The sequence below is a fragment of the Taudactylus pleione genome, unplaced genomic scaffold, assembly GCF_031769625.1.
Source record: "Taudactylus pleione unplaced genomic scaffold, aTauple2 ptg000336l, whole genome shotgun sequence".
NCBI classification, from domain to species: Eukaryota; Metazoa; Chordata; class Amphibia; order Anura; family Myobatrachidae; genus Taudactylus; species Taudactylus pleione.
In genome coordinates this window covers 3,459,748-3,483,236 of record NW_028284737.1, presented here as the reverse complement: position 1 = coordinate 3,483,236, position 23,489 = coordinate 3,459,748, and the positions used below count along the sequence as shown (strand labels likewise).

The 23,489-nt window shown below is 47.8% G+C and overlaps 1 protein-coding gene across 1 annotated transcript in view; it reads left to right on the top strand.

Moving 5' to 3' along the window:
* The first annotated feature begins 1,599 nt into the window (after positions 1-1,599).
* The window catches only part of TBCA (tubulin folding cofactor A), a 57,603-nt gene continuing 35,713 nt past the window's right edge, over positions 1,600-23,489 (top strand). Inside the window, exon 1 of the mRNA XM_088443879.1 lies at positions 1,600-1,802. Coding sequence (XP_088300005.1) covers positions 1,750-1,802 — 53 coding nt within the window. The 5' untranslated portion in view covers positions 1,600-1,749. The remainder of the gene's footprint in view (positions 1,803-23,489) is intronic.

Below are 23,489 nucleotides of genomic sequence, written 5' to 3'. Positions count from 1 at the left end.
TATCGTTAAAGATGGAACGGGCGTACACACTACTCAAATACTTGCCAACATTCTGTCTGCCCTCTCTGGGAGGGGCAAACCAGGTCGGCATGGCGGGGAGGACGTGGCGAGGGACGTGTCACAGAATGGGATGTGACCACGCGATTGAGTCATCACCGCCCTGCCCTCCCTACACATTGCCGAGATTGCCCCGGCATTCTGGAGCAAGGAGCGGAGGCCACGATGACGCGATTCTGCATTAATCGCATTATACGCTCCACCACTGTTGCCAATCAGTTACCACCAAAAAACGCCCATTTAGTGGTAAAAAAAACCCGCTGACATTAGTAACACAGCCCGGGACCAGTGCCATATTAACAATACGGTGGACAGGGTGTTCCCCAAGAGCCCCCACACATAGCAACATCACCTGAATGGGAGTCACTGTGGCATGTGAACTATGTGGCATAACGTAAACTGGGGGCACTATAGTGTGCTCAACATATTTGTCTACACCTGAAAATTGGGTAGCATTCCCAGTCGCCCAGAAGAGTGGGCAAGTCTGAGTGAAGTAAGCGGTTTGGATGGCCGATGATGCAATTCATCCCCCTCTTCACAATGCTGGTAATCACGTCATTGTGTATCAGTGCCATGAGGATGCAATTGCTTAATCAGGCCCGCTAACCCCTGCCGAACCGACCTGGCTGAGCCCAGACAGAAAGTCTGCAAGTATGCATTTGTGATGCTGGGCCTGATGCAAGTGTCGCAGCCGTTGGGATTAGCGGCGTCCCAAGTCTGGCAGCTTGTGTACAAAGACTAAAGGCACATATCCACTACACACTATAAATGGACGATTGAACGATGACATCGTACATTCATCGTGCAGTGAATATGCCGGCAACGACCAGTAATGCGTGCTCCTGCTGGTCGTTGTCGGCATCTGTCATCGTCTGAACATACTCCCCAACCTGCCGATATCGTCAGGGTGTGCAGGTTCGGGGATGAGGGAGGGTGCCTGCACTGAACGATATATCGTTCAGTGTGGGCACAATATCCACTGCAAAGTTTAATGAACGATTACAGTGTTGTTCATTCATCGTGTAATGGATATGCCCCATAACTATCTCTCACACATCAATGATCTGAGCAACCCTATGGTCGTTCACAATGTCCGTCGGCAGTAAGCTGTCGGAGCCTTAGTCACTGCGTACGAATTTGCAGTCACAGGCGCGCACCCTGAAACAGTTGCGGCACTCCTGCATTTGAGTCGTCACCCCTCCATTACCTCCTACAAACGCTCCGTTTGACAATCACACCGCGACCACCATCGGTAATAAAACTTGGCCCACGCGCCGTGCGACTCATACGCATGTGCAGTATGTAATAAAATTGCTCAACTACGCAAACATCAACACTGTGTCCACCTCGGAATCAGGCCCATAGACACAGCTAAGATACAGCTAGTTCCAAAACAAACGTGAGTGCAATAGATACACCAGTAAGAAGGCGACTTGCTGGTATCCATCTACTGTGGCTCTGTCAGCCTGTACCCGCACCCTAGCAGCCTCTGGCAGGCAGGAGACTGACACTACTGTCACATTATACAGAGTCAGACACATGACGGCTCCAACGTGCGACACAGAAACGGACACCGCGCATGTGCAGTCTCGCCGCCTCCCCCGTCCCAGCCCCATCACTACTGTATCCACAGTAACCGGCTGTTATTCAGCTCGCCCTGTCCGTCCCTGTGTGTGAGGAAGCTTCGGTAAAATGGCGGACCCGCGAGTCAGGCAGATTAAGATCAAGACCGGTGTGGTGAAGCGGTGAGTGGGGGGACATGTGAGCAGGCCTCTGCTAGGCCTGGCCCTGGATCACCCGCACACCCCAGGCCGGGGTAACGGGGCAGGTCGCATACGGGGCCTCTCTCTATGTGTGCTGCCTATGTGTGCCTGGGTGCTCCTCGGTTACAGTACGTATAATGTGCCTGCCTACATCTTGTATATACGATATATAATCACTAGGCTATACGATATAAATATGTTTTGGGTGTAACATGGTGCAAACATGGAAACAATTCCCAGAGTATGTGTTTTTTGTTTATTTGTATGTAAAGGCATGGAGAATAATTGTAGGTGTATATACATAGGAAATATCCCGTTATGGTCCCTGGATACCTGATTCCCACATTACTCTGTAATTGGCCTCCTCGCACGTCCTATGTAGGAATCTTTGCCTCGCTTGGCTCCTTAAGGGGCGTATCCATTACACGACTTTGTAAACTAGGAGGTTTTGGTCGCATTGTTCACAAAGTCGTGTAATGGTTAGTCGTCAAGGACCAGCGATGCGAGTGCACGCTGGGTCCTTGCCGACCCCGACTATCTACTGAACATGCCCTGCAACCTGACGGCGTTCGTAAGGTTCAGGCAACCTGACGACGTTCGTAAGGTTCAGCATGTATAGAGATAGGAGGTCGGACCAAAGGAGTCTGAATGACGTTCAGTGCGGGCACTTCACCTTGGCGACCTGAAGGTCTGAACGCTAGACGTTCAGTCTTTCAGGTCACCTAGTGGAAAGTGTTTGCGTGGCCAGTGATGGACAACTTCCTGGATATTGAAAGCCTTAAAAGTCCAACAATTTATTTAGGGCCCATTTATCATTCTATATTTGCGGTGGTGAACCGCAAATATTGAGCTTCCCCCAGATGTATGACAAAGGGACCGCAGCAGCTATCTCTGAAACCTGCTGCAATCCCTCCATTCCCGCTGGCATCCGCAGCCTCCATAGGTTACTATGAGGGATGCGATGCTGCCAGATTTTCCAATTTACGGATTGCGAAGCATTCTGGAGATTGGTCCCCGCATCTGAAGATGACGTTAGCCGCTGTAGCCCATGGGCTACACGTGGCATAATTAACCGGCAGAGGGTTCGGCAATAATACGCGCGTATGTGCAGGTAGCGGGACTGCGCATGCGCAGTAGACCTAGCAGCACACCGGGCACATCGCAGGGGCGGGCTCCTTTTGCAGCTCCTGTCCCTGCATGGGCCGGTTGATACATTGCATCGGTATGATCACATATTGCAATGCCGTCATGTGCGGTAATGTCATGCCTAGATCGCATTGCAAATGCGATCATTAATAAATGGGCTCTTTTATTCTTTTAAATTTACATAAAAAAAGAAATATATAAATTTGAACCACAATGTTCAATATGGTGGTGTTATTAAATCTGCTATTTATTGGAAGCATTCGCTGTATAGTAATAGGTCTCTGATGCTGTTATTATGCACTTGCAGCATCAGTAATGCACACTGGTATGTACAGCAAAATACATACCGTTATCTGAAAAGTATCAGTGTGTTTTCATCAACACGTAGATTTTGCTAACTGCTTTGTGGCTCATTTACATTTGGATGTACCGTATATACTCGAGTGTAAGCCGAGTTTTTCAGCACATTTTTTGTGCTGAAAAACTGAAAAAGCACCCCCTCGGCTTATACTCGAGTCATGCCCGCATGGTACGCAGCTGAGTAGCATACCATGCGGCCCGCAGTGCAGACGCTGTCTCTGTGACACCGCGTGTGTAGCGCTGACCAGACGGAGTTCGGTCAGCACTACACCCTGCCAAACACACAGCCGCCAGAGCCTGCGGCTGCTGCTGCTCCCACTGCGGGAGCCATCTTCCGGCTCCCGCAGTGGGTAATGGGGGAGACGTCATGACGACGTCTCTCCCATAATGCAAAGCGGCCGGAGAATCTGATAGCAGCGGCGGGACCAGGAGCGGGGTTTCAGGTAAGTGTTTTTTATTTTTTTTTATTAGGACTACTGGGGGCACTACCAGGGGGGATTACTTCTGGGTGCACTACCAGGGGGGGGATTACTTCTGGGGGCACTACCAGGGGGGGGGGATTACTTCTGGGGGCACTACCAGGGGGGGGGGGGATTACTTCTGGGGGCACTACCAGGGGGGGATTACTACTGGGGGCACTACCAGGGGGGGGATTACTACTGGGGGCACTACCAGGGGGGGGATTACTACTGGGGGCACTACCAGGGGGAATTACTTCTGGGGGCACTACCAGGGGGGGAATTACTACTGGGGGCACTACCAGGGGGGAATTACTTCTGGGGGCACTACCAGGGGGGGGATTACTACTGGGGGCACTACCAGGGGGGAATTACTACTGGGGGCACTACCAGGGGGGAATTACTTCTGGGGGCACTACCAGGGGGGGGATTACTACTGGGGGCACTACCAGGGGGGAATTACTTCTGGGGGCACTACCAGGGGGGCGATTACTACTGGGGGCACTACCAGGGGGGAATTACTTCTGGGGGCACTACCAGGGGGGGGATTACTACTGGGGGCACTACCAGGGGGGAATTACTTCTGGGGGCACTACCAGGGGGGGATTACTACTGGGGGCACTACCAGGGGGGAATTACTTCTGGGGGCACTACCAGGGGGGGGATTACTTCTGGGGGCACTACCAGGGGGGATTACTACTGGGGGCACTACCAGGGGGGAATTACTTCTGGGGGCACTACCAGGGGGGCGATTACTACTGGGGGCACTACCAGGGGGGAATTACTTCTGGGGGCACTACCAGGGGGGGGATTACTACTGGGGGCACTACCAGGGGGGAATTACTTCTGGGGGCACTACCAGGGGGGGGATTACTACTGGGGGCACTACCAGGGGGGAATTACTTCTGGGGGCACTACCAGGGGGGGGATTACTACTGGGGGCACTACCAGGGGGGAATTACTTCTGGGGGCACTACCAGGGGGGATTACTACTGGGGGCACTACCAGGGGGAATTACTTCTGGGGGCACTACCAGGGGGGATTATTACTGGGGGCACTACCAGGGGGGATTATTACAGGGGGCAGTACCAGGGGGGATTACTATTGAGGGCACTACCAGCTGCTGCATTTCCCACCCTAGGCTTATACTCGAGTCAATAAGTTTTCCCAGTTTTTTTGGGTAAAATTAGGTATCTCGGCTTATATTCGGGTCGACTTATACTCCAGTATATACGGTAAATCAATTTTATAACACGCCTCTCAGATGTAGCAGTACACGTCCACTGTACCGCCGCGCTCACGGGTGCTGCTTTCACAATCTCCCTGAAATGCTTTTTTAAAAGTAGGCAAGTATGAGCCAGAGAAGAGCACAGTAGGGATGGCCATCGACCATCAATAGTTTACAAATATTGATGATTTACTGCCGAAGTTCAATGGTTTTGCAATTGATGGAAGAGAGCCAATTATTTTCTGCCATCGATGGCAATGTGAAACCAGATGGGGTTTTTTTTGTGCTTCTCCCTGCCACCTAAGCCCCGAACCCTGTTTTTTGATTAGGCCGCGGCTTGCCAGACACCTGGCAGCAGTGGTGAAAACCATTGATGGTTCACCATAGATTGTTATTGTACCATCGATGGTTATCACTGATGGTGCCTTCGGTGTTGACCATTGATGGAAAACCACCAATGGCCATCCCTAGAACAGAGAGAGACACCAGACAAGTCTGAACTTGCCAGTTGCATGGTTAGTGCAAGAAGGGTTCAACTGCTGTATTTATATTTTTTTTTACTCCTGTTCCCAAAGGCTTTCCAAAATGAAACTTCTAGCAAAGAGAGATTGTATTTAAGTGTATAACATACTTAATTTTTTGTTTTTGTGCATAAACTTTTTTTTTTAGATATTCAAGATCAAAGGACACATACTGTAACCTTGAAATGTAAAAGTCAATATTTAAATATAAAACAATTTTTTATGAAAACTATGATCCCTTAGCTTCAATACAAGACCAACACGAAAGTTCTACCACAATTAGAAGCAAAGGGCCTGATTCAGAGCCGCTCGTAAGCGGCCGCTCGTTCGTTCCGAGCGATGTTAGCCCAACTGCGCATGCGTACGGATCGTTATACGCATGCGCTAACCAGTCAGTGCGGCCGAAATTCATGTGCTCGCAAAAGAGCGAATGCCTGCTATTTTGAGTGACAGAAAGAGGCGTATGTGGGTGGTAACAGGGGAAGGTGCTTGAAAATGGGGAGTGGAAATCAGAACGCAGGCGTGCTTAAAGGTCAAAACGGGCGTTTTATGGGTGTGCATATTTAAAACAGCAGCGTCATTGACCACGTCACTGGGTTATTTTATAGCCAGAACTGCTCGCAAAATTGTGGTAGCAAACACCAACCCCAAGAATAGCGAGCAGTTCATACCCTTGTCGATGTACTCGATTAATCTAATAAATAGCGGACATGACGTAGGATGCGAGCGGCCAGGGGGCGTATTTTTCAAAAAAACGAACGCAAGTTTTGTTCGCTCGTTCAGACATAGAGGCGTGAACAGACCGCAAACAGCGAACGGTTCATTTGAATAGCCACCCCTTGTTTTAGAACGAACGACCGCAAATAGCGAGTGGCTCTGAATGAGGGCCAAAGTTATGATTTGTTTTAATTGTCCTTGCAAGCATAAATTTTACATTTTTGTCATCTTTGCAACTCTGCTGCATGAACACCTTGTATCACTGAGAGATAAAATTTTACATATGAAAGTTACTTTATCATCCTTCCACATTTCATGAAAATCTGAGACGGTCAGGTTGTGATGATTTGGCATGGAATGACCCCACAGTGTTTTTTTTTCATCAAATTCTTTTGATGCAATGGTTAGTTACCAGCGCATGAAAAGTTTTGCTGGTGGTAACTCGTCCATTATTTGATGGCAGGCTTCCGATGTCCATACCTGTAAAAAAACACCACTAGTAGTAGTGGTTAGTAATAATTTGTCGTGTATATATATATTAGGGTACAGTGAAGTCCAGAAGTTGTGTCCAATATGTTGGCAGTATCTTTAATACGAGTATTCATTTTACTTCTTGCATATTTCTGGGCAATATAAGCCACTAGCAATAGTAATGCTTACTAATAAACTAAAGGTGCGTACACACGGGATGCTATCTATGAACGATGACGATATCGTTCAACGATATTTCTACATCCGGGTCCATAGGGTATCCACAGGATACCTTGGGGTATAGGTGATGACGTCAGGCATCGGGCACCATAGAGTTAAGTTTTCAGCCTCCCAGGATGCACTAGGGTCCCCCCTCCTATACCCCGCCCCCGAGCTAAGGCATCTCAGTTTCGTTGGTGCCCGGCTCGGAGTCGGAGCACCTGTTTAGAGGGGGGCTAAGGATAGCCCCTGAAGTTTTCTTCGCGGCAGCTGTGGCTACCCATCTGGAAGTACAGCATGTACAGTCACTACTGACGTCCATGCTGTCTTCCCTACACCCCCGCCGGTACCAGAACACCGGTACTGATCCGGGGATGCAGGTATGCATCTGGGGTCACAGCTAGCGGTGACCCCAGATGTTTTGGACCATGGCCGGATTCAAGGGGGCAGCAGGTAAGGAGCGGGGTCCCGCGGTGGGTCCCTGCTGAACACATGGTCCAAAGTCCCCAGGCAGGGGGCTCCCTGGGGACTGGCTGCAGCGACGTGGAGCCAGGTAACCAACCTGCGCTTCCACTACCCCCTGGGACTGCGGAACGCAGCTGAGCGGTAGCGCTGCGGCGTCCCAGGGGTTAATTGCATGCCAGGGGAGCGCGCCTTCCCTGTACATAGCCGGCGCCTCCCCCGCTGCACACAGCCCTCTCTGCACCTGCCGATTGGCCCTGTGGCAGCGCTCCTCCCCCAGGCTGGCCTCCTCTCTGCTTCTCGGTGGCCATCTTTGCAGAAGCATGGTGAACGCTGCTGATCGGTAGCATCGCAGTCTGGGTCCCCCGGCATACCTCTCCTCCGTTTAAACAGGTCTGTGTATGCAGCGCTGTGTCCTACCAGGCTCTGTGTCTGCATAGTTGAGGATCAGCGCTGACAGTGCAGGGATTAATTTCTTTGCATTGTTTGTGACTTCTGCTAGCGTCTGCTGCCTAGGAAGGAGGGACGCTCCTGTTGATAGCTCCCGCGTGGTCCAGGCGGCACTGGTTCTCAGACCTTCAGAGTCTGTCCGTGGACATTCCTCTGTGGTTGCCGCTACGACCGGACCTGCTGTCACAGGGTCCTTGTCTTCACCCGACCTGACTCGGCTGTCTGACGGCGTGGCTGTTGAGACGGCCATGTTAAGGTCCAGGGGGTTTTCCAGCTCTGTAGTGCAAACTATGCTAAGAGCTCGGGAAACCATCTTCTGCAAGGATATACCATCGTGTGTGGCATACGTTCTTCCAGTGGTGTCGACCGAGAGGTTTCGCCCCTCGGGAGTTCCGTCTGTCTAGAGTGTTAGCTTTCCTACAGCTTTCCTACAGGCGGGACTAGACCATGGGCTTCGCTTTGCTTCTCTGAAGGTGCAGGTGTCTGCCCTGTCAGTCTGGTTCCATCGTAGGCTGCAATCCCTGATGTGCGCACCTTTATGCAAGGTGTTCTTCGAATTTTGTTCCACCGGTGGCGCCTTGGGATTTAGCTGTGGTCCTGAGGGCTCTCCAGGGACCGCAGTTTGAACCACTGGGCTCAGTGGACCTTAAATGGCTGACAGCTAAACCAATTTTCCTTTTGGCCATTGCTTCGGCCAGACGTGTTTCTGACTTATGGGCTCTCTCCTGTAGACCCCCTTTCCTGATTTTTCATAGGAACAGGGCAGTGCTGCGCACTCGTCCTGAATTTCTTCCCAAAGTTGTTTCACGTTTCCATATCAACGAGGAAATCGTTGTGCCGGCTTTTAACTCACCTGATCTTTCAGTGTGTGAGGCCACTTTGGACATTGTGCGGGCCTTAAGGATTTATGTTGACCGCACTTCTTTGTTTAGGAAGTCGGACGCCTTGTTTGTCCTCTATGGCTTCCATAAAAAGGGTTGGCCTGCTTCAAAGCAAACTTTGGCAGGTTGGATTCGTATGGCAATTTCTGAAGCTTATCTTCATAAAGGCCTTCCGGTTCCATCCTCTGTGAGGGCTCATTCCACTAGGTCTGTGGGTCCTTCGTGGGCAGCTCGACGTGATGCCTCTGCAGTCCAGGTCTGCAAGGCTGCCATGTGGTCCTCTGTCCATGCCTTTGTGAGGTATTATGCGTTTGACACCTTTGCCTCTCAGGATGCTTCCTTTGGGCGGCGGATTCTCCTTTCAGCACAGGAGCGTCCCCACCCTTGAAGGATACTTCTTTGGGACATCCCCAAGGTATCCTGTGGATACCCTATGGATCCTGATGTAGAAAATATGAGATATGGTAAGAACTTACCTTTGTTATCTCTATTTCTTAGAAAGTCCATAGGGTTCCACAGGACTCCCGCCCTGTCGCACCTGTGCTGCAGATGGGCTTTACTCTGGTCACCGGTTTTTCCGTCTCCCTCTGGTGAGAATGTGATTCTTGTGTGTGTCCAAATCTTTTTTCTCTCCCTTCTCCTCCTCTGGCCTATGGCTTGGTACGTAACTGAGATGCCTTGGCTCGGCGGCGGGGTATAGGAGGGTGACCCTAGTGCATCCTCGGAAGCTGAAAACTCTATGGTGCCCAATGCCTGATGTCATCACCTATACCCCAAGGTATCCTGTGGAACCCTATGGACTTCGTAGACATAGAGATAACAAAGGTAAGTTCTTACCATATCTCATATTATCATTAATTTCTATGCAGTGAACGACCAACAATGCGCGTTCCCGCATTAACGATAAAGATATCTATGATTGTTCGTACATGCAGCCCAATTTGCACGATATTGTCAACTTTACCTGTTCAGAGATGTGGCAGGATGACTTCACTGATAGATATCTTTCAAATATCTCCTTGAAATGGTGCGTACACATGGTTAGATATAAAAGGACGATTTTAACGATATCGATCATATCGTCCTGTTTTTGGCCCTTCCAACCCCCAAACGATGGTCGATGCGTGGGCACGGATTGTGGATATCGACCATTACCCTTGCACACAAGCCAACCTGGTCGATATCGACCAGATTAGCCTGGTTACTATAGGGACCCGCGATCGTTGATCGTGGGCCGTTATAGCAGTTTGGGGTTTGGTGCATGTGCTGGATGTTTGAAGTCGTTGGTGGTACAGATCGTACTGTGGGCCTGATTCAGAGCTGAATGCTCTAACCAGAGCGCTCGCTCTGAATCAGGGCCCTCCTCCCTGAAAATGGAGCGGCCTCTTGGACGCTCGCATAGCTGTGGGTGACCACCCACAGCATATGCGAGCGTCCATGATGATGGTCGCGATGGTCTTGACCATCGCGGCCATCGGGCTTGCGACGGAGACCCTGCGGTAGGGTCTCGTTGCCGCAAGCCCTGGAGTGATTTTGGCTCTATCAGAGCCAAAATCACTGCCACTGACATCACTAATGATGTCAGTGGGGCCGGCTTCAGACGGTAGGCGTTCCCATGGGAACGCCTCCGTCTGGAAGGCAAGCCCACCTAAGGGGGTGTGCTGTCAATCAACATCGACAGCACGCCCCCTTTGGTGCGAGACCCGGAGCGATGGAGAGCCCTTCGCTCGCCGAGTCTCGCGCATGCGCACGACTGAGCTCCCACCGTCGTGCGCGTGCGCAGTGGGGAAACATCGACCCGCTTGCGAGCGTACTGCCGCTCACGAGCGGGTCTGAATGACCCCCTGTGTGTATGCAGCTTAACAGTAATGCTACATATACACGGGACGATTTTCCCGAACGATAACGTTCACCGATAAATTGTTGATATTGTTCATTTTTATGCAGTGAACGGTCGTCAAATTATGCGCGTTCCTTCCCGCATGAACGATAACGATATCTATTGTCGACCGTACATGCAGGCCAACTTGGACAATTTTGTCAAGATTTGGCCGTAAAGACATGACTTCACTGAAATATCTATAATAAGCTGCATACACACAGAACGATAACGATATCGTTCAACAATATATTTATGCAGTGAACGACCAACGATGCACGTTCCCGCATGAATGATAACGATATCTATGATCGTCTGTACATGCAGGCCAATGTGCACAATATTGTCAACTTTGCCTGTTGAGAGATGTGGCAGGATGACTTTACTGAAAGATATTTTTAAAAGATGTCTTTCAATTCATTTGCGATACAGATCGTACCGTGTGTATGCAGCTATTTGCTGGGTACACACAGGGCCTGATTCAGACCCGCTCGTAAGCGTACGCACGCTCGCTATGAGTGATGGTCGCACAACTGCGCATGCGTATGGTTCGCAAACCAGTCATTACGGTCGGAAATCGCGCGCTCGTAAAACACAGAGGGGCTGCTATTTTGAGTGACAGTGCCGTTTGTGGGTGGTAACAGGGGAAGGTGCTTGAAAACGGGGGAGTGGTTGTGCGAACGCAGGTGTGCCCAACGGTCAAAACGGCGTTTAATGGGATTGCATAATTAGCAAAGGAGCGTCATCGATCACGTCACTTGGTTGTCTTTTAGCCTGAACTGCTCGCAGAGATTACGGGAAGTAATTCCTACCTTAAGCGCTGCGAGCAGTTCAGATGCCGTTCGATGTTCCCGATTAATCTAATAAAAACAGGAGATGACGTGATTTGCGAACGGCAAAGGGGCGTCTTGAAAAAATAGCGAGCGCATTTAGCGGATACTTGCACAGACATAGAGGTGTCCTCACACCGCAAAGAGCGAGCGCACAATTTAAATATCCGGCCCCTTTTTGAGAGCGACTGGCCGCAAATAGTGTCCGGGTCTGACTTAGGCCCACAGTACGATCTGCGCAACCACCGTTATTGCTGAACGATTTCCCTTGAACTTTCTGAAGTGCAGGACAAACGATATTGGGTGTACACACTGATAGATATCTATGATAGATAACTTTCAGTGAAGTCATCCTGCCACATATCTGAACATGCAAATCGTAATGAAATCGTCCAAGTTGGCCTGCATGTACGGACGACCATAGATATCGTTATTGCCCATGCGAGAACTCGCATTGTTGGTCGTTCAGTGCATAAAAATGAATGATTTATTGTTGAACGATATCATTAACGTTCATATTGTTCAGAAATATCATACTGTGTGTACCACCTTTTGATAACTATCATAGGTATCTATCAGTGTGTACACCCAAAATCGTTTGCTCTGCACTACAGAAAGTTGGACGAATATCTATCAACGATATCTTTGGTTGTGCAGGTTGTACAGTGTGTATGCAGCAGTTGAGTCCTACTGTCACTGATTGCTTATTAATGGACATTACTGTTATTGATGGCATTCTATTGGGCACTATTCTGATTGTCCTTTATTTATGTGGTGCCACAAGGGATCTACAGAGCCTTACATAGTACAGAAACAGTGCAAACAAAATGTAAAAGTGAAAAATACCTACAGTAAAAAACATTGAGGGACATAGGTTGCAAGCTATATAACCACTGCTGCACATGTCGTTATAATACCAACAAAATCAGCGCTGGTTGGGCCCAGAAGTACATTGCCATTGTTGGCAGTGGGGAGTAGATGATGGGATAAGTGAGGAAAGGAAAATCACATGAGGGAGGAGGGCCCTGATCTTGAAAGCTTACAATCTAGAGCAGGGGTGTCAAACCCATAGCCCTCCATCTGCAGTGAAACTACACATCTCCGCATGCATTGCCAACGTTTTCTTTTAGGGCATGCTAAAACTGTGGCAGGGCGTGCTAGGATATGTAGTCCCACAACAGCTGGAGAGCCGTGAGTTTGACACCCCTGATCTAGAGCATACAGCTGATATACCTTAATACAGGACATTATTACTTCAAGTGGCTTAGTACTGACCATTTATATACTAGCAGCAAAGTAGTGCTTAGTAATATATATTTCTCTTTCATCCACTAGGGGACACTGGAGGTGCTTACGCTGGGGTATAGAGGCGTGGATAGCTGGAGCCGGCACTTTAAAATTTAGAAGTGTGAAGCTCCTCCCCCTCTATGCTCCACCAGCCCTCAGTTTAGAAAATGTGCCCTTGGAGCTGGTCACAACCTGCTGTGCTCCAGCAAGCACATAATTTATTTCTTTTATTTCATATATTTTCATTTTAGTTTTTCTTTCTTATTTTAAGCATCTTTTACATATTTTTTCGCCACCTCTCTAAAGGTGGGGTCCGGGTTACTGGCACCCTTTTAACCTCCTGGGTTACAGGAAGGAGTGTACAGTGCTTAACCAAAAGCATCTGACAGCTCCTTAATACAGCACACACACAGAGCTGCCTTCATGAGAGTGCTGTTCAGAGGAGCCGTCCGGAGAGGGAGCGCAGTGAGTATGAATCACATGCACATCCCCCGTCTCCTGTCCTGCGGCCAGTGCTGGCTTCAGAGAGCGTGATAGCGCTGCTCATTAATTACATCTATCTCCCCTCTCCCCGCTGATGAGCGCGGCTAGTGGCTCCTACTCAGCGGGGCTTGCACAGGGGGGGAGATGATCCGGCAGCGGGGGCAGCCATTTTCAAGCCCTTAGGGCATAAAGAAAGGGGGCGGAGCCTAACAGCGCTGGCTTCCTCTCTCAATACAGCGGCTCCCTGTCTAGATAACGCGGCAGCAGCTGTGTGCACAGCGTGGTTGCCGTGTTTAACGTGTTTTAAAGACTGCATCTCTCCACTGCAGGTCGTATGCAGTATATACAGAAGGCTGATTCTCCTGACTACATCCCTGACAAGAGGTTGTGAGTAACACTGGGGTGTTTGGCAGGGAATCTAATCTGTGGGAAAGAGTGGGGAGTGCCTCTTCCTCTGTGTCCCAAACCAGCCTTCTGTTTTATTTCTATTTTCACTTCTGTCCCTCTGTGTCTGGGTGACTGTGTGTATCCATGTCAAACAGAACAAAAGCGGCTCAAAAGATGTTTGTCTGTTCGAAGTGTAACAAACTATCCAAGCCGCATGCTGCTGGGTCCACGTTATGTGATGCTTGTATAGCAATAGATCCACCTATGGCTATTATGGCCACACCTGCTCCCAAATGGGCCGCTGACATGGTAGGAGTAATGACGGATTTAACGTCTGAGTTAGCTGAGGCACGTAAGTCTCAACCTACCTGGGTGGTGGGGCTAACCAAGTCTCTAGACACCCTGGTACAGGTTATGGGTACAGTGGTGCCTGCACCCTGCACCTCCTACCAAAGACTGACACAAAAGCGAACTCTGGCGACTGTTCTCCAATCAGAAGAGTCGGACGAAGAATTTCTCGCTACGGAGGAAACAGCAGAGGGGGAATTGGAGGAAGCATTACAGGACGCTTCCCCTCAAGAATTAGAGTACACTTCTCCCGGGGCTGGAATCTCTAATTTTGGCGGTCAGAAAAGTTCTGAATCTACCTGAGGATGTAATACCTGCATCCCAGGAGTGTGAATTATTTCATGAACAACCAAAGAGCTCTGTGGTTTTTCTGTTCTCACAGCAGCTCTCAGCGGCCTGGAAGCAACCGGATAAACGGTTCCAAATTCCGCGCCGGTTTCCGTCTAGCTATCCTTTTCCATCATCCATGACGGAAAAGTGGGAAACACCCCCTCCAGTAGATGCGTCCGTCTCCCGTCTCTCTAAGAAAGCAGCACTCCCAGTACCGGGAGCTACAGTACTAAAGGATCCTTCGGATCGTAAGTTGGAGACACGCTAAAATCAATTTATACTGCAGCGGGTGCTCAACTTAGACTCACCCTTGTTACCGCTTGGGTTAACAAGGCAGTGGTTGGCTGGGCTGACCAGTTGATTACCGGTTTGGACTCTGGTACCTCCAGAGCAGTTACGTCTACTAGCAGAACACATCCGTGAGTCTGCAGTTTACCTGGGAGAAGCTTCGAAAGATATCAGTCAGATTAGTGCTCGCATATCTGCTTCTGCTATTTCGGGCCGCAGAGCCCTCTGGTTGCGCGCTTGGCAAGCGGACGCAGAATCCAAGCGTGCGGTGGAGGGTTTACCTTTCACTGGCGATATGCTGTTTGGCCCGGAACTGGACAAATGGATATCCCAGGCCACGGGGGATAAGTCTTCCTTCCTCCCGTCGGTTGCTCCAGCTCCCAGAAGATCTTACAATGGACCTTCGTTTCATTCCTTTCGTGCGCCACATTCCTGTCATGGTAGAGCCAGAGGTGCTCCCACGCAACATAGAGGTGGCAGGGGTAGAGGTCGTCCACACCCTGTTGCACGTAGACCAGAGCCTAAACCAGCGGAAAAGCAGGTGGCATGACGGTCTTCCGTCCCACCTGGGACCTCCTGCAGTGGGAGCCCACCTGCAAAACTTTCAACAGGTTTGGAACCATACCTCTACAGAACCGTGGATCCGCAGACTAATTTCCCTGGGGTACCGAATAGACTTCGAGGTTCCCCCTCCACCTCGGTTCTTCACCACAAGTCTGCCAATGCCTGCAAGCAAGGCCAAGGTTTTACAGGAGGCTATCCAGTCTCTAGTAGTATCATCTGTACTAGTTACGGTTCCGGAGCATCAGAGAGGTTTGGGATTTTACTCGAACCTGTTTGTAGTACCAAAACCAGATGGCTCGGTCAGGCCCATCTTAAACCTCAAGTCTTTGAACCTGTATCTCAAGATTTATCGCTTCAAAATGGAGTCTCTGCAGTCAGTCATAGCGAGCTTGGAACCAGGGGAGTTCCTTTTATCCCTGGATATCAAGGATGCCTATCTCCATGTTCCCATTTGGGAACCTCACCAGGCTTTTCTGCGTTTCGCCATATTGAAGGATCATTATCAGTTTCGGGCATTGCCGTTCGGGTTATCCTTGGCTCCCCGCGTCTTCACCAAACTCATGTCAGTCATGATCACTCTCCTTCGGTCATCAGGAGTGAACATAATCCCTTATTTGGACGACTTGTTACTCAAGGCTCCATCGGTATCTCTTCTATCAAATCAGGCCTTACTGACATATCAGACCCTAATCCAACTCGGTTGGATAATCTACTTCAAAAAAATCAAATCTCAATCGGTCCGAGATGATCGTGAATACGGCCTCACAAAGGGTTTTTCTTCCAATAGACAAGGCCCGGGATATCCGGTTGTTAGTGCAGCAGGTCCTCAGTACCAGGAAGGTGTCCCTGCTTCTTTGTCTGCGTCTTTTGGGGAAGATGGTAGCAGCTTTCGAGGCACTACAGTTCGGCCGGTTCCACTCCAGGGTGTTTCAGCTGGACCTGCTAGCACAGGGGTCAGGGTCTCATCTGTTCCTACATCGACAGATCCGTCTGAGCCCGGTTACCAGAGTAGCCCTTCGTTGGTGGACACAATCCCCCAATCTGTTAGCGGGAAAACGGTTCGGAATGTGGGACTGGATCATCATAACCACGGATGCCAGCCTTCGAGGATGGGGCGCAGTAGTGCTCGATTCTCACTTTCAGGGTCGATGGTCCCCTCTAGAACAGAAGTGGCCCATAAATGTGTTGGAACTCAGAGCGATTGACAATGCTCTGATAGAGGCAACAGAGTTGCTAAAGGCTCGTCCGGTAAGAGTTCAGTCCGACAACGCAACAGCTGTCGCTTACATCAACCGACAGGGAGGGACTCGGAGTCGCATGGCTATGCGAGAGGTAACTCTGATCCTCCGGTGGGCCGAGAATCAGTCAATAATCTTGTCAGCGGTATTCATTCCGGGTGTGGACAACTGGGAAGCAGATTACCTAAGTCGACAGGATGTCCATCCCGGGGAATGGAAGCTTCATCCAGACGTGTTCAACGCGCTGATACATCGATGGGGATGTCCTCAGGTGAATCTCATGGCGTCACGATTGAATCGTCAGCTTCCAGTATACGTGTCAAGAACTCGAGATCCGCAGGCGGAAGCAGTAGACGCTCTGACGAGTCCGTGGACCTACGACTTCGTTTACCTTTTCCCTCCGATTCCCCTTCTTCCTCGTCTTCTAAAAAGAATAAAACAGGAGTCAGCCTCTGTAATTCTTGTGGCCCCGAACTGGCCTCGGAGAAGTTGGTTCTCGGACCTTCGGTCCCTATTATCAGACGATCCGTGGCCCCGTCCTCTGCTCCCGGATCTTCTACAGCAGGGTCCTTTCATACACCCCAACTTAGCGCAGCTACGTTTAACGGGGTGGCTCTTGAAACCGATATCCTAAGACGTAGAGGTATCCCAGACGCGGTTATTCCCACCATGCTACGCGCCAGGAAGCCAGTTTCGGCTGCGCATTATCATCGCATCTGGCGTGCTTATATCTCATGGTGTTCCAGTCGGGATCTTCCGTCTAGGACCTTTCGCTTATCCCGGTTTCTGCTTTTCCTTCAGGCGGGTCTGGATTCTGGCCTTCGTCTGGGAACCTTAAAGGTGCAGGTTTCTGCCCTTTCCATTTTTTTTCAAAGGAAATTGGCCCTCATTCCTGAGGTGCAGACGTTTCCTCAAGGGGTCTTGCGCGTGCAACCTCCTTTTGTACATCCAATTGATCCATGGGATCTTATGTTAGTGCTAACCGTCGGCTTCCTTTGTCTATTTCGACTCATTCCAAACGTTCTGTGGGTGCGTCATGGGCGGCCGGTAGAGGAGCCTCCACGTCACAATTATGTCGTGCGGCCACTTGGTCTTCAGTTCACAGGTTTGTCAAGTTTTACAAATTTGATACGTTTGCCTCTTCGGCGTCCCGTTTTGGCCGCCTTGTTCTGCAGGCGCCACAGAGAACTCCCGCCCGTGGGGATAACTTTGGGACGTCCCCAGCGTAAGCACCTCCAGTGTCCCCTTGTGGATGAAAGAGAAAATGGGATTTTGGTACCTACCGGTAAATCCTTTTCTCTGATTCCACAGGGGACACTGGACGCCCACCTCTGCGCTCTTAGCCTGCCTGCTCGGTTTTGTTCTGTATGTTGTATGATTCAGTTATTGTGTGTTCTTCTCTCCTTTCACTCCGCTTGTTCTCCACCTCCTCTCGGTCTTCATTTTCTAAACTGAGGGGTGGTGGGGCATAGAGGGGGAGGAGCTTCACACTTCTAAATTTTAAAGTGCCGGCTCCAGCTATCCACGCCTCTATACCCCAGCGTAAGCACCTCCAGTGTCCCCTGTGGAATCAGAGAAATGGATTTACCGGTAGGCACCAAAATCCCATTTTCTCAAACCCCTAATGACACTGACAAACAATTGTTCACTTATCACTGCCCCAACTATGCTTACTGTCCCACATCACACGAAGTAACATGAGCTTGCTATGCCAAGTTTTATTGGGTCATTGCTTAGTCACATGAAAAACAATGTTGCATACCCTATGTCAGTTTCCCAAACTCCGTCATTACAGTCCAGGTTTTAAGGATATCCTTGCTTGAATCCAGATGGTTAAATCAAATTGATTGAGGTTTAAGTCACCTGCGCTCAAGCATGGATATCCTTAAAATCTGGACAATAATGGCAGAGTTTGGGAAACACTTCCCTATGTCATGCCAACTCTTGGGAATCACCAGTTACTACAGTTAGTCTTCATTCTAGCACCCTGCGTCTGTCAAAACATGTGTAGTTCCTCTTTCCTGCCTGTGGTGTCTTTCTCTGCTCTGGTGCTTCTTGCACACTCAGCTGATGCAATAAACCTCTAATATACAGACCAGAGTCTGCAGGAAGCACCAGAGCAGAGAGTGACACCCCAGGCAGGAGAGAGGAACTGCACATGTTTTGACAGGTACAGGGTGCTAGAATGAAGACTATACAGTCTTCCACTGCTCTAATCTCTCTTATACCGCCTTTTACAACCCAGGACAAACCCCTTTTATACTGCGACACTGACTCGGGCTTAGCCCAAGTCGGCACCGTTCACACCGGAGCAGGGATTGCAGTGACCCAATGATGGTTTTGACCTTTCAGTTTAAAACCAATGGCATTTAGAAGTACAAACATGACGTCAAACCCGTCCAAACAGAAGCACTGAATGGGAGAAGCGCAGATTGACTGAGAGCCTGGGAACCCTCATTCTCAGCCAATCATCGCTTTCCCCATTGATTCCTATAAGAGTGACTGGCAATAACCTGTAATACTCATAGCATTGTCCCTAGTGTAATGTGCAGTCCGTTGGGATTTGAATTTACATTTTTTTTTCTTTCTGAATATGCCTACATGGACAGAGGAATATCTGATCTAAGGGTTTGGTGACTGACATTTTTTTTTTTTAATAAAGAACTAAAAAATACGGTGTGTGAGTCCTGTCTATATTTTAGTTAGAGATGAGCGGTTCGAATTTAGTTTTTTTCGGTTTTGTTTGTATTTATCTAATTGACTCTCCAAAACACGTGAGAGCTGAATAACCAATATGATGCAATTTTTTGAGATCCAAACATAACTGGCTAAAACCGAACCACTCATCTCTAATTTTAATATTTTCTTTACAGGTGGATTACACGTGCCAGCAGGCACTTAATGTTCAGGAATGCTGGCACTTGTTGTCCCACAAGTGCAGGCATGACTGAGCAGGCTTGCTGGTACCTGTAGCCCACCTGAAAAGGACAATATTATCTACGTTTTACACACTAAAAAAACACCCATTACCAGAAGTGGCGCGGGGAACAGCTTTTAGTTTAGGGCTGTTTGCTCCTCTGGGGGGTGGGGGGGACACCCGGTTTTATGTTTGGGATCCTCACTTTCCGAGAAATTCCAGCGCTGGGCTGACCAGTGGGTCTGGTTAATGTGAAGGCAGGGGTACCCCGCGCTGTGTGTGCTTAAATAGCATTATCTCCCTCCTAGCTGGTTCAGCCTGGTGGTGGTTATTGAAAAATAGGGGGAACCCCACGCCCCCCCCTCTATTTTCCAGTACCAACGTAGACTGATCGGTCCGGGGCTGGTTATTGATTTGGGTGGTGACCCCACTCTTCTCCCAATTTTGCCTGCCACATACAAGTCTATTGTTCGGGTGGGTTTGCCATTGTTTTGCTGTCGGCTTTTGGTCAGTTTTAAAACCGACCATTAGTAAATCTCCAGTTTGTATAGTCGTCTTTGTAAAATTATTGATTGTTGGTTCGATGTTCTAAAGTCTGGTTTTTGGTTTGTTTGGAAAATCGACCAAAAACACAAAACCAGCCTTAAGTAAATTTACCTATTAGATTTTCGTGTCCAAACTCAAATCTGCAGTGCAGCATTTTACAGCTTGTTTCACAGGCTACAGCATTTCACATTTCAATAGACCTGGATTTCAACAGGAAATAGCTAGGGTGCCATCAAAAAGCATATCCCACAGACATTAGTAATATTAATTAACAGCAGATATATGCAGGTTTTTACTGACCTCTAAAACACAGGTGTGAACCCAGCCTTCGTACATGTCTCATTCTGGCTATTGCAACCCACAGCTGTGCTATAATATTAGCATGATGAAGGCTGTTGGGAAATCTTCACTTTATCTTGTATATTTGTGATGTTTTGTTTGGTCAGAAGTGTCTCCAGGTGGTCGTTGCAGTTGTATGCTTAGTACTGTTCACAATTAAATGATGACCACCATAATATGTAAAATCTACTTTTTCATTTTAAAAATTATTTTTTAAATCTATTTTCAAAAATTTAAACAACTGTACAAAGTAATAAAAATAACCAAAATTGTGCACAATCCAGTGGTGGGAGAGAGGGGCAAAAACTTACAATTGAAGATCCAATGAAATTGAAACATACAGTACAGAATACAAAATATCCAATGATGGAGATAACAGAATACAGTCCTGCCAAACATCTTATGAGCCATTGAATCACACAAACCGGCATTTGAGCCTGTCTAGTAGCACCCAGTACGTTCTGTTGAGCTAAGCAAATCAACGGTAAGTGGGAAACAGGCTGTCCATCCATAGTATATCCATTTCTAAAATCCACTTTTATTTAATTATTGAATACCTCCATATAAATGTTTTCTTCTTTAATGAAACAACCCACCGCCCCCAAACTAGCATAACTGCGGTTCTACCGTGTCTGGAACACCTGCAGTTCCCTCTGTACTGACCCATGCCCCAGCCGTTCAGTCTTCCATGCATCAGCATCTTGGACATGTTTGAATGAAAGCAGGAGACTGTTTTGATGAATGGATAATGGATGGATCAAGAGCTGCACATGTTACTCCTACTGTTTCTATAGGAGGTGGGGAATTTTTTCAATTTAAGAAATAACAATTTATTAGAGTTCTGTAATTCTATCAGAGTACTGTATCATTTCTTGTGTTGTCACATCTACAGACACTGATCGTAAAATATTACAATAAATAAGACCAGGAACCGGATTTTATAATGCTTGAAAATTGTAGAGAATGCAAGTTAAAAATAAAATTCTGTGCACAGATAAAATAAAGTTTAATTCTTATTTAATTGAAGTCTTCCAGTATTACCCATACATTGTGAGGGTATATTGCACTTGGCATTAGGACACAGCGAATGGCTGATTTATGTAATCAAGTTTTATCTCCGAAAACGTGGAGTTCTGACCGTCCATTCTGGTCTTCTTGACTTGTCCATAAGTTAGACTTTAATTGCATAAAACATCCTTAAATATGTCTTTTTCTATCCATTTGAAACTAATAATGGTTTACAATTTAAAGTGAATAAAGAGTGCTAGGGCCATGCAAAAACAGCGCTGACACTGTCCCGTTGTTAACTTCCGGCTAAATGAAAGTGACAACAGTAGATTAGAATGAGACTAAGACAATTCACATTGCAATTGTGTTAGTTTAACTTTAACAATCTTTTAACACTCTTGTTTAAATGTAGCTGACATACCATAATTACAAATCTACAAGCCTTGATTAAAGAATTTTACATCTGAACCTATAGGGAACATGTATTGACGTTTGTTTCAAAGAAAACAAATTTTTTCCTCTCCAAAGTTGATAATCTACCATTTACAGCCAGGTAGCAAAACCAATATGCTTTTACCCAGCCACTCCATAAATTAGTATCATATCCTATATATCAGTGTATAGATATAGATTGTCTGTTGTATAAATGGATAATTGTTATTTTGAAATCTATAGTCATGCTACAGATTTTTAAATGTAAATGTTGTCATGATATGATTTTGTCAGAGCCTGGAATTTTTTAATTTTTAATACTGAGATATTACACGGAGTGGCCAAATTATTATAACCAACAGGCGATTTTATGCAAAGTAGCTATTCCGCCGATGATGCTGACATAGAATGCCTGATTATTGGAAAGGCGGATATATGCAGAGACTCATTATTACAAATAATGGGTAAATGATGCAAGCTGAAGGACTTTGAACTTGGAATGATAGCTGGTGCTCACAGCAGTGGTAGGAGCATTAGCAAAATGTCTGCACTGGTGAATAGTTTTAGGGGGCGGCAATTGGTATAGTGTGCACAGAGGACCAGCAGACTGAAAACTGGGTCTGAGCGCAACAAGGCCTGTGGTTGTAAACGGCTACTGGATGCTCAAGCAGAACTGAGAGTGGATAAACTTGTTCAGTCCTACAGATGGGCAACAGGATAATGTGAATCGGGGACCAAATCAGATGGCCTCTCAATGAACAGTATGCCGCACGTTACATTGTATGGGCTACAGAAGCAGACGGCCTGTCCGTACGGCATTGCAACATGCTAACAACAGGGTGAAACACTTCCAGGAACACAGTAATGGACAGTAAATGATTGGAAACGGGTCATGTGGTTTGACAAATTACGTTTTCAATTACACCATGCAGATGGTAGAGTTAGGATATGGAGACAACAGCAAGAAAGCATGGATCCTTCTTGCATCGCCCCTACTCAAGGCTGGCTGAGGCAATGTTATGGTATGGGGCATGTTTTCATGGGAGTGTCTGGGCCCTTTCAGTTCTGTGGACCGTTAGTAGAATCAATACCTAGAAGAATTCAAGCTGTATTAAGGGCAAAAGGTTTCCCAACAAAGTACTATCCAGGTGTTCATAATAATTTAGCCACTCAGTGTATAATGTAATAACTTCATCTCTAGCTGGGGAGCACCCACGAACAGCAAGTTTGAGATTTGGCCTCGGATTCTGGATGGGATTAAATTCAGAACTCTGAATGGGCCACTTATGGACCTCCATTTTTTATTTTCTTCTTGTAGTGTATGTATCATTTTCCAGTTGCAAGATCCACATTCTCTCCAGCTTGAACTCTTTGGTACAGGGTAGTAAGTTTTTGTGCAGGGTTTGTCTGTAATGTGTAGCCTTCGTCTTTCCATCAATTCAGATATTTGGCAGTCCTTGTGTGCTATAACTTTATCCAACTATGACCGCATTACACAATGGGGCTGCTGTTACCTTGTTGGTGGGCAGTGCTTGTTGTGCACCATACATACTAGTGTTCATTCTAGCACCCTGCACCTATCACAACCTTTGTAGTTCCTCTTTCCTGCCTGGGGTGTCGCACTCTGCTCTGGTGCTTCTATCACACTCGGCTGATGCAACAAGCTACTGAGATAGAGACCAATGTGTGCTGCAGAGAGCGACACCCCAGACAGGAAAGAGGAACTGCACCGGGTTGTGACCTGCAGGATGCTAGAATGAACACTACAAACTGCATTCTACAAAATTGTTCTCTGCAGTAGCTTTTTGATGTCATTTTGTGGGTAAGGAAAGATGTTTTTTTTTCATTTTTTTTTTTTTTTTCTTTTAACCAGGGATTGT